Raw genomic sequence first — 12,487 nt, forward strand, 5'->3', positions numbered from 1 at the left:
ATATCAAATAGTTGTTTAGAAGTCACTTAGAGCTTAAAGGCTTAAACCTGGACAAAACTGGCTGTTCGTTTGGTTTCAGGCGAGAGACGACAGAGAAGACGGCTTCCTGGAGTGTCTTTACACTGCGAGAAAATCTCTTTTCCTTTCACCAACGTCAGGTCGTCAGAGTGCAGAGAATGTGATCTCAGTGATTTAATGATCTCGAATCGGTTGATGTTTTTCCAATCTGTCCAGTTTGGGTGAATCAGTGCACACTGTAGTCTCAGATTCTTTTTCTTGGTTGGCAGGAGTGCAACCTGATGTGATGATCTGCTGTTGTACTCCATCTGCCTCGGGATTCGATGTGCTGTGTGTTCTGAGATGCTTTTCTTCTCACCATGGTTGTAAAGAGTGTTAGACTGCTAGAACCAGTCTGACCGTTCTCCTCGGACCTCTCTCCTCAACAAGGCATTTCTGAACACAAAAACTGGATGTTTTTTTTGCATTTCTCACCATTCTGTGTAAACTCTAGAGAGTTTGTGAAAACTCTACTGTCTACTCTACTGTCGTGTGTGAAAATCCCAGCAGATCGGAGAACTGCTCAAACTTGATTGAGAACTACTCAAACCAACAACCATGCCATGATCAAAGCCACTGAGATGTTTGACGTGAACATTAGCTGAAGCTCTTGACCTGTAGCTGCATGATTTCATACACTGAGCTGCTGACACATAATTGGCTGATTGGATACTTCCATGAAGGAGCAGGTGTACAGGTGTTCCTCATAAAGTGTCCAGTGAGGGTATATTTGCTGGGGTTATTATTACAGGTCCAAATGTAGGAACATGCAATCCATAAAAAAATGACTCACATGATGAGTTCTGACAGAACCTACATCTCAGAGATTTACCAATCCGAATAGGGCTTTAGGAACACGCATTATTAAGCTCGACTTCAGGCTTCTGCCTTATTTCACTGACCAGATACTATACATAGCTATAATTCAAAGAACTCATATCTGAGATTGTAAAAGTAGCTTTCATTAACTTTCATCAACATTCTGTTCCTGCTAGAGCGGAGGCAATTTAGCACGTAGTTCCATTTCACACATTACAGACACACACCTATGTAACGAAATGAATAAAACACCACTATATATGAAACACACTGTGATGATGGAAATAAAAAGGTCCACTGCAGTAGGAGCGCTGCAGAAAATGTTTTGCTTTTCTACATCTGTCACCTTCGAGAATACAGATTTCTATTGTTCGGGTGTGAAATCGTGCAAAGTCCACAGCATTATAACTATTCAACCTGGTATTTTCAGAGCGAACGGTGTAACACTTCAGATACTTCGTTTCGTAGTAAGCTCACCTCAGAATCAGACCTCGATGGGCGGGATCAGATATTATGTTGTCAGAAATCTCAACGTATGGTGTCTTGAAATGAAACACTGAGGGAAAACAATCCTTAGAAAAGCATCTGCTGTAACTGATGCCTGAAATGAGTACATCCACATACCACATGTACTCTCTCCTCAGCCCCTAATGTTAACATTATCACCATAGACAGTGCTGGGTCAGTGGTTAAGATTTTCATCTGGGGATATACAGATATACATCTGGGGACCTAGCAAAGTATTTCACAAAAACATAGTAGCAGAACCCACCCACCCACCCACCCATCCATCCATTCAACCACCCACCCACCCACCCACCCATCCATCCACCGACCCACCCATCCATCCATCCATCCATCCAATCAATCTCCCACCGACCCATCCATCCATCCATCCATCCATCCAATCAATCTCCCACCCACCCATCCATCCACCCACCCATCCATCCATCCATCCATCCATCCACCCACCCACCCACCCATCCATCCATCCACCCACCCACCCATCCATCCATCCACCCACCCACCCACCCACCCATCCATTCATCCATCCACCCATCCATCCATTCAACCACCCACCCACCCATCCACCGACCCATCCATTCAACCAACCACCCACCCATCCATCCTCCCACCCACCGACCCATCCACCGACCCACCCATCCATCCATCCACCCACCCATCCATACCACTTATCCATCATAGGGTTGCGGGGAGCCTGGAGCTTATCCCAGAGAACTCGGGGACACAAGGCGGGGGACACCCTGGACGGGGTGCCAACGCATCACAGGGCACAATCGCACACTTTCACACACTACGGACAATTTGGAAATGCCAATCAGCCTACAACACACATCTTTGGACTGGGGGAGGAAACCAGAGAACCACAAAGCATGGGGAGAACATGCAAATTCCAAGCACAAAGGGCGGAGGTGGGATTCAACCCAACCCCCCGATTTTTTTGGGGAAAAAAAATCTGGCTTTAGTTTAATGACTCCAGCTTTTCCTATCACAAGCCACTGTGGCTTCTGTAGCAGATCCTACGTTGCAGCTTGTTGCATGAGATTATGTAGATCACTTACCTCATTGGTAAGAGGTATGAGATCACTTACCTCATCAAGATTTACCTCACTTTCTCTGGTCCAATTAGTGAAGGGACAACAGTACAGGATCTCAACTGGAGAAACAGAAAAGTGTTTGTCCGTCAGGAGTCAGGAGAGTGGAAGTCTGAATCCCGATGATGCCGGGAGCCAAGGGACCAAAACTGGCCATGCTCTCTGGGTGGGAAGGATGGGAAGGATCCTGCCAATCACAGCGACAGTAGCCAATTAAGGCCAACTGTGAGCTCATGTATGTGGAAGATAGCAGATAGCACTTTCCCCAGTGAGTGTGTTAAGCAGCATGAGCAGCAGTTCGGAAAGATGCAGTTGGCTGGTTTCACGTGTCTCAGAGGAACCACACGTTAGTTAGTATTCACCGTATGGTTGCTAGCGGCAAGGTTAGCTGGGTGGGAAATTGGCAGGCGACTAAATTGGGAAGAATACAGAATGGTTAAAGGTGAACGGATAAGAAGTATGCATTTACTAAAAGGTAAGCTGTTAGTTGAATATCTGGATCTTTAAAAACAAGGAATTTTATTTAACTGCACAAATACCTCTTGTGTTTAGGATAAAATAACATGCCACAACATTAATGGTAAGTTTTTCCACAGCTGTAATAATGACATAATTTCAAAAAGATACTTTGGACAAACTATGATTTGAAATCTTGCCACGGAGTGGTCCTGGAAAATTTTTGGGTGACATTTCTTGGAAAAATATCTCCAGCCCCAGCAAGAATATCGCTGCTCTCATTAATGAGAAATACATACACATACAGGAGTTTCAGTATAGCGGGCGGGGTCGTTGGAGGAAAGGGAAAGGTTTGGGTAGCAGATAGGGACATGGATTGGTTCATGAGCACACTTGTAGTTTACATCCGACGCCCTATTAAATGTTTCATACCATCACGTAGCGCTATATCATTGTCTTCCTTGTGGAATCATTAAGCCATAAAATGTCAATTATAATTAGTAAGTGAAAAATATGATATTTTATAGCCTAAAAGTTTCATTCTGAGGTGTTTGGGAATTAGAAAAGAAACATTCAAGTTTAAAAAGTGAAAGTTTTTGATTCTTTATCCTACACAGCTGTTACACGTCCACCGGCTGCTGTGCTTGGATACCAGGTGCTAATTTTTCATCATTCATGCCTCGGAGAATTTAACCTCATGGATATTATAACACAATCCAATAATTCCACATAACCTGGAGGCTTTAATAAAAGAAACACAAGGTAACACACAAAACCATCACCACACATCAAACTCCACAGAATAAAGGAAAGGAAAAAAAAATAATGCTAAAATTTCGGGATCATAAAAAAAGTTTCTGAAAATAAATACTGTACATTTCACATCATATTAATTACTGCTTTTTTTTCCCCCATCAAGCATGCTATTTATTCTAAAAGCTGCTTGCTATTAGAAACTATTTAAAAAAAAAAAAAAAAAAAAAAAAAAAAAAAAAAAAAAAGAAGTAATTTCAAATATCTTTTATGTTCATGGACAAAAAGTACTGTACAGTATCATCTGGGAAGAAAATCATTGAAATATATTATTTTATTGAAAAGGAAATATTGTTATGTACATCCTCTCATACATACAGATCATGATCTAAATAAAGAATTCTCTGTGAACGAGGGTTTTCTCTTTCTGAGAATTTTTAAAAATACAAATAAAATGTTTTTTTTTTTTCTATGTCTCTTAGCACCTCCTCCAATCCATAAAGTACAACAAGTATTGCAACCTTTTAGGTAAACATTAAATACACTACAGAGAATATCGATATCGAACATTCTGTACATTATTGCATTGCCAAAGAGCTGCAGAGTTAGTGCAGTTTAATTACAAAAGCGGATTTTACACAGAAATGAAAAGACGACATGTTTAGTCTTATTACGGCGAATTTGTAATGAAAAATGGGAAACCTGGGATAAACTTAAATGTATATTTACTGTGTGTGTGTGTGTGTGTGTGTGTGTGTACAAAATAAGGATATTACCGCATTTTCCAGATGATGAGACGTTTTTGTTGCCCAAGTGCTAGTATTACATACATCCAAAAGCAACAAAATAGTTCAGCAAAACAGTTCAGCATTTGACTTTATTAATCCTATTTACTGGAGTTTTTACGGTCGGCGTGATACTATATCAATTATGCTACTCTGTTTACCAGAGAACCCCATTCCAAACGACAGTGTTGAGCTAGCTAGCTCTTTAGGTTATGTAGGTAATGTTTAGCTACTGTAATAATAATGTTTTATCTCATAAAGCACTTAGTTTTATAGAGTAAGTGGAGCTTTTCATTTTTAGCTGCTCCAGTGATCACCCTCATGGTGTAAACGGTTTTATAACATCATATAGAGCTATTATTTTATAATGTTATTAGCTTGCTAATTATTTACATTCATTTCAATGGCATGTCTTGATGTAGCCCGCTAGTTATATGACATAGAGCTATTATTTTACAGTGCTATTAGCTAGCTAACCTTTTATGTTTAGCTAAGATACTCCAGTGGGTGCCCTCTGCTGTAAGACTAGCACAGCTAGATAATGCAAGCTAGTTAGATTTCTCAAACAGTTACTCAGATTCTGAATCAGTAAAAATGTTTGTAACATTTTTTTAATCCGTGTATGTGACCTCAGATGATGGAACACCATCTATGGCATCAGGGTGGACTGCCACAGCTTGGTGCTAAATTAACATTAGCTTGGTGCTAGCATAAGATGTTTTGTCATAGAAATTAGCATTGGTGTAGTGGCACCCTGCTGAAAAAACCCCAGAAACCATCATAGAGATCCTAATGGTTTCCACTACAAATACCATTACAAACCATCAGCTAACCATTAAAACCATTACAATTATTGGTCCTTAACGGTATCCACTAGACTTTAACATGCCACCAGCAGAAGGCAACAAATTACCAGTAGAGACTCCATTACAGGAACCATTACAGTTTCCATTAAAACCAATACAATTCCCATTATAACATTAAAACCATTACACATTCGATGAGGGTTTCTATTGTTTTGTTTTTTCTTCTTTTCCAGCAGGACAGTGATATGATCAGACAGATAAGAGCTAAGTAGAAAGAAAAGGTTTCTGATCAGGAAACAATACAGCCCTGAACTGTTGCAACACTACCAGGACAAAAAAACTAAATAGAGAGCTCTAAAGCGCCATTTTGAAGCAAGTACAAACATTACCACACTAAAAATGTTTGGAACATTAGTGTGACTTGGAGGACAATGCACATATTGATTGATTCTTTCTCTAACGCTGGATTTAGACTGTGTGATTGCAGCACTCTGAAGATTATTACTTACTATTATACGAGATTTACGAATCCTATATCAAACCATGTGAGAGAGTGTTCCTCGTGTCGGATTATACAATGAAGGTCCTCTAACGATAGAGCTGTGTTTGATCCAGGCTCCTGTGAGAAATGGGTTCGTATAATAAACAACTAAACAAACAATGTTTATGTTTTGTCTACCGTATTTGTAGCTATACAATAGTAATCCTATGTCATCCTTCTACTGGTGGCTTTTAGACAGTAGCAGCGGCCACCGATGAGCATGTCGAGTGATGCGTTCAACACACGACCAAAGAATTCTTTTACAATGTGCGATTTTTGTCTGTGACAGCAAGATCACGCCAGAAATTCATCCATCGGTTTATTTGTATATACTATGCAGGGTCACAGGGAGCCGGGAGGCTATCCCAGGGAACTCGGGGTCAAGGTGGGGGACACCCTGGATAGGGGGCCAAACCATCGCAAGGCACAATCACACGCTACGGACAATCTGGAAATACCAGTTAGCCTAAAACACATGTCTTTGGACTGAGAGAGGAATCTGGAGTACCGTGAGGAAACCCCTGAAGCACGGGGAGAACATGCAAACTTTGCACACATGGGGTGTAGGCGGGATTCGAACCCCCAGACCTGGAGGTGCAAGAGCAAATGTGCTAATACCCCAGGCAAGGAATCGTACAACGTAAAACAGGCTTAAGCAGAGAGAATTTACTGGGCCGCGTCTTACAACGAGAGGTGACTTTATTGTCTGGAAAATACGGTACACGGACATGATTGGTCGGTGGAGTTCCTGGGTTTTCAAAATCACAATGAAAATTAACGCCAGAAATCAGCATCACCTCTGGTGTAATAGTGTCATTTGTCTGTGAGTGCAAGGAGTGAGTGAATAAGACATTGGAATCCTATGGTTTTTCTTAATAAAAGAAGTCTAAATAATTAAAAAAAAGACTCTTAATAAAAATCAAAAATCCATTTTCAAGTGGAAATTAAAATGAGGAATCGGTCATAACGCTAGCATAAATGTCGTAATCTGTGATCAGGAGGATTCCAAATGAAGAAATTAGCCTCAGGCTCGGTGTTTAATTTAAATGAAAAAGGGATTTAGTGTAAATGTGTGAAGTAGATGACAGTAACCCAACGAATAAGTGATGAAAGTTTGTTCAGAGGCTCAATAAAGAAACGACACAACAACATCAGATTAAAAAACAAAAACAAAAAAAAAACAAGAAGAGAACAAACAAGGAACAAAGTCCAGCACTGACGATGAAGCATCATCGACTACACGATACGAGACAGCACACATTCCCTGACCACATCGAGCCACTGAACGCAACACGGAGCATCTGATTGTTATAGGTTCGTGATTGTTAGACTTTTTTTTTTCTTTCCATGTGTGTATCCAGAAGTGTCTGTTCCATCGAAGAGGAAGACCACGATCATTCAAGTCAATCAGGAAGCAGTTTTTTTTTAGTTATTCCTTCTGTGAGAATCCAAACACTCCCCGAGCACCTCACGAGAACTTGGACCATTGAAAGACCATGGAAAGAGGATTTTTATTTTTCCTTGTACAAAAATCCAAACCCTCCTTCCAGTAGCACATGAGGACTTGGACCATCAAATAGTTTCTAAACAAACACACCTTCCTCTCTCAGGCTGTGCCATCTCTTGAGTATTCCATGCCTGAGAGGTCCGAGGTCAGAGCATCAGCCTCTCATCCTCAGCATTTTTCAGTAGGGGGCAAAGAGGATGGAACTGCTGGAGGGCCGGATGGGCCCCGGTGCCCCTCGCAGGAAGGAGGCTGGCAGCGCCGGACTCTGAAAGATGGAGGTGTTGGGGCGCGGGTGGAGCGAGATGGACGGAATCGTGGTGGAGGAGAATGGAGAGGAGATGAAGGCTGGAGAGATGGGTTTCACGACGTCTTTCCGGAGTGCAAGCTTAGCCTGAACAGAGAGAGAGACACCAAATAAATATGGATTCTGATACATAAATAAAAAAACTGGAACAATCAGGGCATTTTCACATCTGGCTCCTTTGGAGCGTTTGTTTCGGACCCTGGTGCATTTTCTCCCTTGGTTCGGTTTGATTAGACATATATAGACACGGCACGGATCCGCACCAAAACACTCTCATTCAGGTGGTCTCGGTCCGGTTGCAAAGCCTGGAGCGGTTCGCTTGTGGTGAGAAAGCAACGGACCCAATATACCAACATGTATAGCAATGCGTGAGAGGAACCGTGTTGCGTAAAAAAAGCGTGTTTGTTTTGCTCATGGCTTGCAACATGAAACGTGGTTTAACTTGGACCGAAGACGAGGTAAAATACCTCTGGTCTGACGAACATACTTCTGAACAACTTTCAATACGGCATAAAAACACAGAGGTTTACAAGGTGTTTAGCGAGCGTCTCAAGGAGATGGGCTTTAATCGTTCCGTGGAACAAATAAATTAGATACATTATAATAACTACAGCTAAAAAAGAAAACTACAATAAGTTCACGGAGCTGCTGTCTGTACATCGTGATGGATGACCGCTATGAGCAGAACCCCGGAACATAAACAGGAGCACCCTGACCGATGAGAGGACAGTTTACTCACACGTCACTCGCATAAACACATTTTGAAATGTTGCCTTGAGAAAGTGATCCGAGCCGTGGAGAAAATACAACACTGTAACAATATAAAGTCTCGAAGCACACACCCACAGGTGTGAAAACGCCCCCTAAATGTTCATTTTCCGACGCATTAAAGGACTCCAATGGTTTTCAACCTAATATCTACAGTTTTTAATCTCGAACCTTTAATGACACGTCAAACATTTGATCTTTTTATAGTTTGTAATGTCGTTGGATGTCCGATAAACAAGTTAGTTGTTCATATCTGTGACGATAACGTGTTAGAAATCCTGTGTTTTCTATTAATAAGTAAATAAATAAATAAATAAATAAATAAATAAGTAAATAAAAATAAAAAAAAATTAAGAAAGATTTGCTCTGGACTCTACAGACGTCATTGCATCCAGTTTACTTCCAAGCAGCATAACTGGCTTTGGGGTAATATGTTTCACATTATATATGTAATAAAAACTCCTGTAATGTGGGAGGGGTCATGCAGGTCAGGGCCGGATTTTTACATTTAGATGCATTAACCACCCTGGAACGTATGATTAGCATCTGTTAGCGAGCAGACTACTGCGCGCGATGGCTCACACCGCTGATCCCTGACACACGAGCATCTCTTGATGAAAGCGCTTGATTACAAAGTTGATAAATAATGCATTACTGCAAGGGAGTTGGAGCTGCGCTGCTGCTTGTTGTAAGGACTGTATTTGGGCTTCAGAGGTTTTCCTGCCACACGGTCTTTGTGCCTTCTACTGGAGATGTGCTGAGGAAAAAATAAAAAAATAATAATAAAAGACAACGATTAAAAACAACAATCAAGCATTTTGTATTCAACTCATTTAATGTGCTGAATATGAAAATATTTAACAGAAAAATGGCATTTACACGGTTTCCCCTGCAAACGTAGTCAATCAGCCAAGACACGCGTAACGTCTAAAGTTCCTTTCTTCAGTTTTTACTCGGACTACAAGGCTAACAAATAAGAGAGTGTTATAGCTAACAACTGACCAAACTGCATGCTTAAAGCCTCAGCTACACTAGATGTTTGCTTTATCTACAGCTAGATATAGTACTGTGGTACACAAGACTGGTCTAGGTCTACCGAGACCACGAATCAACAGTACTAGTCTTGTGATAAACTCGGGTGAAATTCTACTCGGAATCGTCTCGATCTCAGTAGCAGGAACATCAGAGAGCCATGGGCGCCCACGACTCTATCACTGGTCCACTGGTTGTCCTTCCTTGGAACAATTTTGGTAGGTAGTAACCATCGCATACATGGTAGGGAACACCCTACAAGACCTGCCATTTGGGAGATGCTCTGACCCAGTCGTCTAACTAACTGTCACAATTTGGCCCTTGTCGCGTCAAAGTCTCTCAGCTCCTTTACACTTACAACTTTGAGAACTCATTGTTCACTTGCTGCCTACTTCTTCAATTTAAGTACGTTAGCCTTGTAGTGCCAGGACAAAATGAAACACCATAACTTCAGACACCAGAAACGTACATCTCGGCTGATCGGCTCCATTTATAATAAGTGTATGAACTACACCTTTAAAGGATTGAAATGAAATGTAGTTATACCACAGTTACATAAAATAACACAACACTGATAATGAAGGCAGGACGTCTCATATAAGATATGCTGTCTCATAACGCAGTTAATTACGCAGTTAATCATATAATACATGCTAATAAATATTTGCACCTGTCTACTGCAGAACAGGTTATGTTATACACGGTCAGGATTTTCTTTTAGTGAAGAATGAATTAAAAATAGAATGGTACTGAATTGTACTAGGTCAAGCAGTTCATGAAAGTTAAAGAGGATCCTTTAACTTTTCTTTTACAATTAGAATTACTAGCAGTTTTGGTTGAAATGCTTCTTCCAGTTTCAGACTTACACACAGACACACACAAACCTGTTTGAGCTGGATTTCTGAATTGACGTGGACGTCGCAGATCTCGCAGTGGAACGTCTTGTTCTGTAATCCCGAACCCTTCAGAACATTGGCCTGCATTTTGAGTTTGGAGCCAGGCCTAGGGTAGGCTTTAATGGGGCCGGCTCCATTCCTCGCCTCCAGCATGGTTTTGTGCTTCGAACCTGCCATGACAGATCAGAGCCGACATCACATGACATCTCACTCCTGTCAGAAAATATTATTTAAACCAGGTTTAACCTTCACATTCTGGTCAACTGCTGAGCAGCGTGTGCTCCGACAGCACATCATCTCTTGTTCCATTTTTCAGTCATTTCACATAAATACATTGTAAAAATTCTAGCAATAACAAACACGGCTTTTAAAGTTATTAGTATAAAATATATTTATGGAAATATACATACATATTCTTGTGAATATATATAATAATTTTTTTTTTTTACACCATTAAGCCAAACTGGAAATCTCCTAGTGTGTCTCATTTTAAAACGTAAAAGATTTTAAATAAGGATTTTCTCATAAGCATTAATGTAAATTTATTCCAACATAAGACGAAATCATTAATTTAATTGAAGCTGCTTTACAGAAACACAGATTAGCAAAAACCCATTTAGCAAACCAGTGGAGATTGTGGCAAAGAAAAAGATGACAAGAAAGGAAGGAATCTTGAGAGGGACCAGACTCGACAGCAAACCCGTCCTCTTCTGGCTGACACAAGACAGTGAGTATATCGCTCATTAAAGTAGTATACAGGTGTAGAAGAGTGAACACAAACAGTACTAAGCGTGCTGAAAGGATCTAGAGTGTGAGCAGATTGTGAATAAGAGTCCTGGGATGAGCACAGGGCAGTCTTTATGATTACAGTAGTAAGATATTTTTTTAAGATATTACTTTTATATTTCTTATGCTACCTTAGGGCCTCGTTAACACCTGTGAAATAAAAACAGTGTCAATAAGCAGCACAATTTGGCAGAATGCAGTTGTAGTGACAAGTAAATGAGAATATAAAATGATCTAGACTTAGCCAAACTCTCTCCTATCGCACTGTTCTGAAGGCTAGCATGTGCATAAGCTCTCAGATGCCCAGACTGGCTAGTGCCGCTGTGATTGACAGGGTTGAGAGAGTGTAGGCCCCTCCCACCCAGACACCACAGCCAATTTTGCTCTCTTGGACTCTGGCTTTGATAACACCAGGATTCAAACTCATGACTCTCTGGACTACAGAGCTAACGTGCTTCTGTTCCAGCACTCAGAAGCCTGACTTTTTTGTTGTTTGACATGTTTTGTTTTGTTTTTCCCCTAAACATGAACCACTACAGCTTCTGTAGCAGATCCTCTATTGCAGTTTATCCAATCACATGCATTTATGTTCATTATTTAGCTGAAGGCAGCATTGGAAAAGAGACTAGCTATAGGGCTAGAGACATTACGTCAGACATGAGAACGTTTTCTCAAATAAACAAACAGTCCCCTCGGAAACTACTGGAACGGCAAGGCCAATTCAATTCTTTTTGCTGTCGACTGAAGACATTTGGGTTTGAGCTCAAAAAATGAAGATGAGAAGAGAGTTGAGAATTTCGGCTTTTATTTCCTGGTATTTATATGTAGATGTGTTACACGACATAGCAAATTTAGTATCAGACCACCCAATTTGTAGGTGAGCAAAAATATTGGAACGTGTGACTGACCAGTGTTCCACGTGTGAGCTGTTAGACTGATTGTTTAAACAATAAATACTTCTGAACATCCACTCTTGGTTTTGGCCTTCAGTTTCACCTGTGAAGACTGCATTTGTTGTTAAAAAGGATAAGCCAATATGTAGACCAGGGAGCTGTCTATGGGAGAAAAGCATGCCATTTTGAAGCTGAGAAAAGAGGGAAAATTCAATACAGCAGTTTGGAATGTCCTGAAAAAGAAAGAACACATTGGACAGTGAATAGGTCAGGCAAGCAAAACAACAATATCCCATTAGAAAAACCCAAAAACACACAAACGTGATGGAGAAAGAAAGGATCTGCTCATGATTCAAAACACACAAGCTTATCTGTGAAACATGGTGGAGGTAATGTACTGGCTTGGGCTTGCTTGGCTGTGTCTGGAACATTCTCAATAATCTTTATTGATGATGTAACTCTTGATGG

At 40.8% G+C, this 12,487-nt stretch overlaps 1 protein-coding gene across 3 annotated transcripts in view; it reads right to left on the reverse strand.

Annotated features, from left to right (window-relative positions):
• Positions 1–3,918: 3,918 nt before the first annotated feature.
• znf385b (zinc finger protein 385B) overlaps positions 3,919–12,487 on the reverse strand; it is a 210,200-nt gene continuing 201,631 nt past the window's right edge. For 2 of the 3 annotated variants that reach the window (XM_047156209.2, XM_047156207.2), the window contains 3 exons: positions 10,329–10,510; positions 9,068–9,169; positions 3,954–7,731 (listed from right to left, as the gene is read on the reverse strand). In XM_047156209.2, the coding sequence (XP_047012165.1) occupies positions 7,519–7,731; positions 9,068–9,169; positions 10,329–10,510 (497 nt within the window). In that variant the 3' untranslated portion in view covers positions 3,954–7,518. Of the gene's footprint in view, positions 7,732–9,067; positions 9,170–10,328; positions 10,511–12,487 lie in introns of all 3 variants that reach the window. The other variant, XM_017469946.3, reaches the window with a different exon arrangement.

This window comes from Ictalurus punctatus, chromosome 6 (assembly GCF_001660625.3).
Source record: "Ictalurus punctatus breed USDA103 chromosome 6, Coco_2.0, whole genome shotgun sequence".
Classification (NCBI taxonomy): Eukaryota; Metazoa; Chordata; class Actinopteri; order Siluriformes; family Ictaluridae; genus Ictalurus; species Ictalurus punctatus.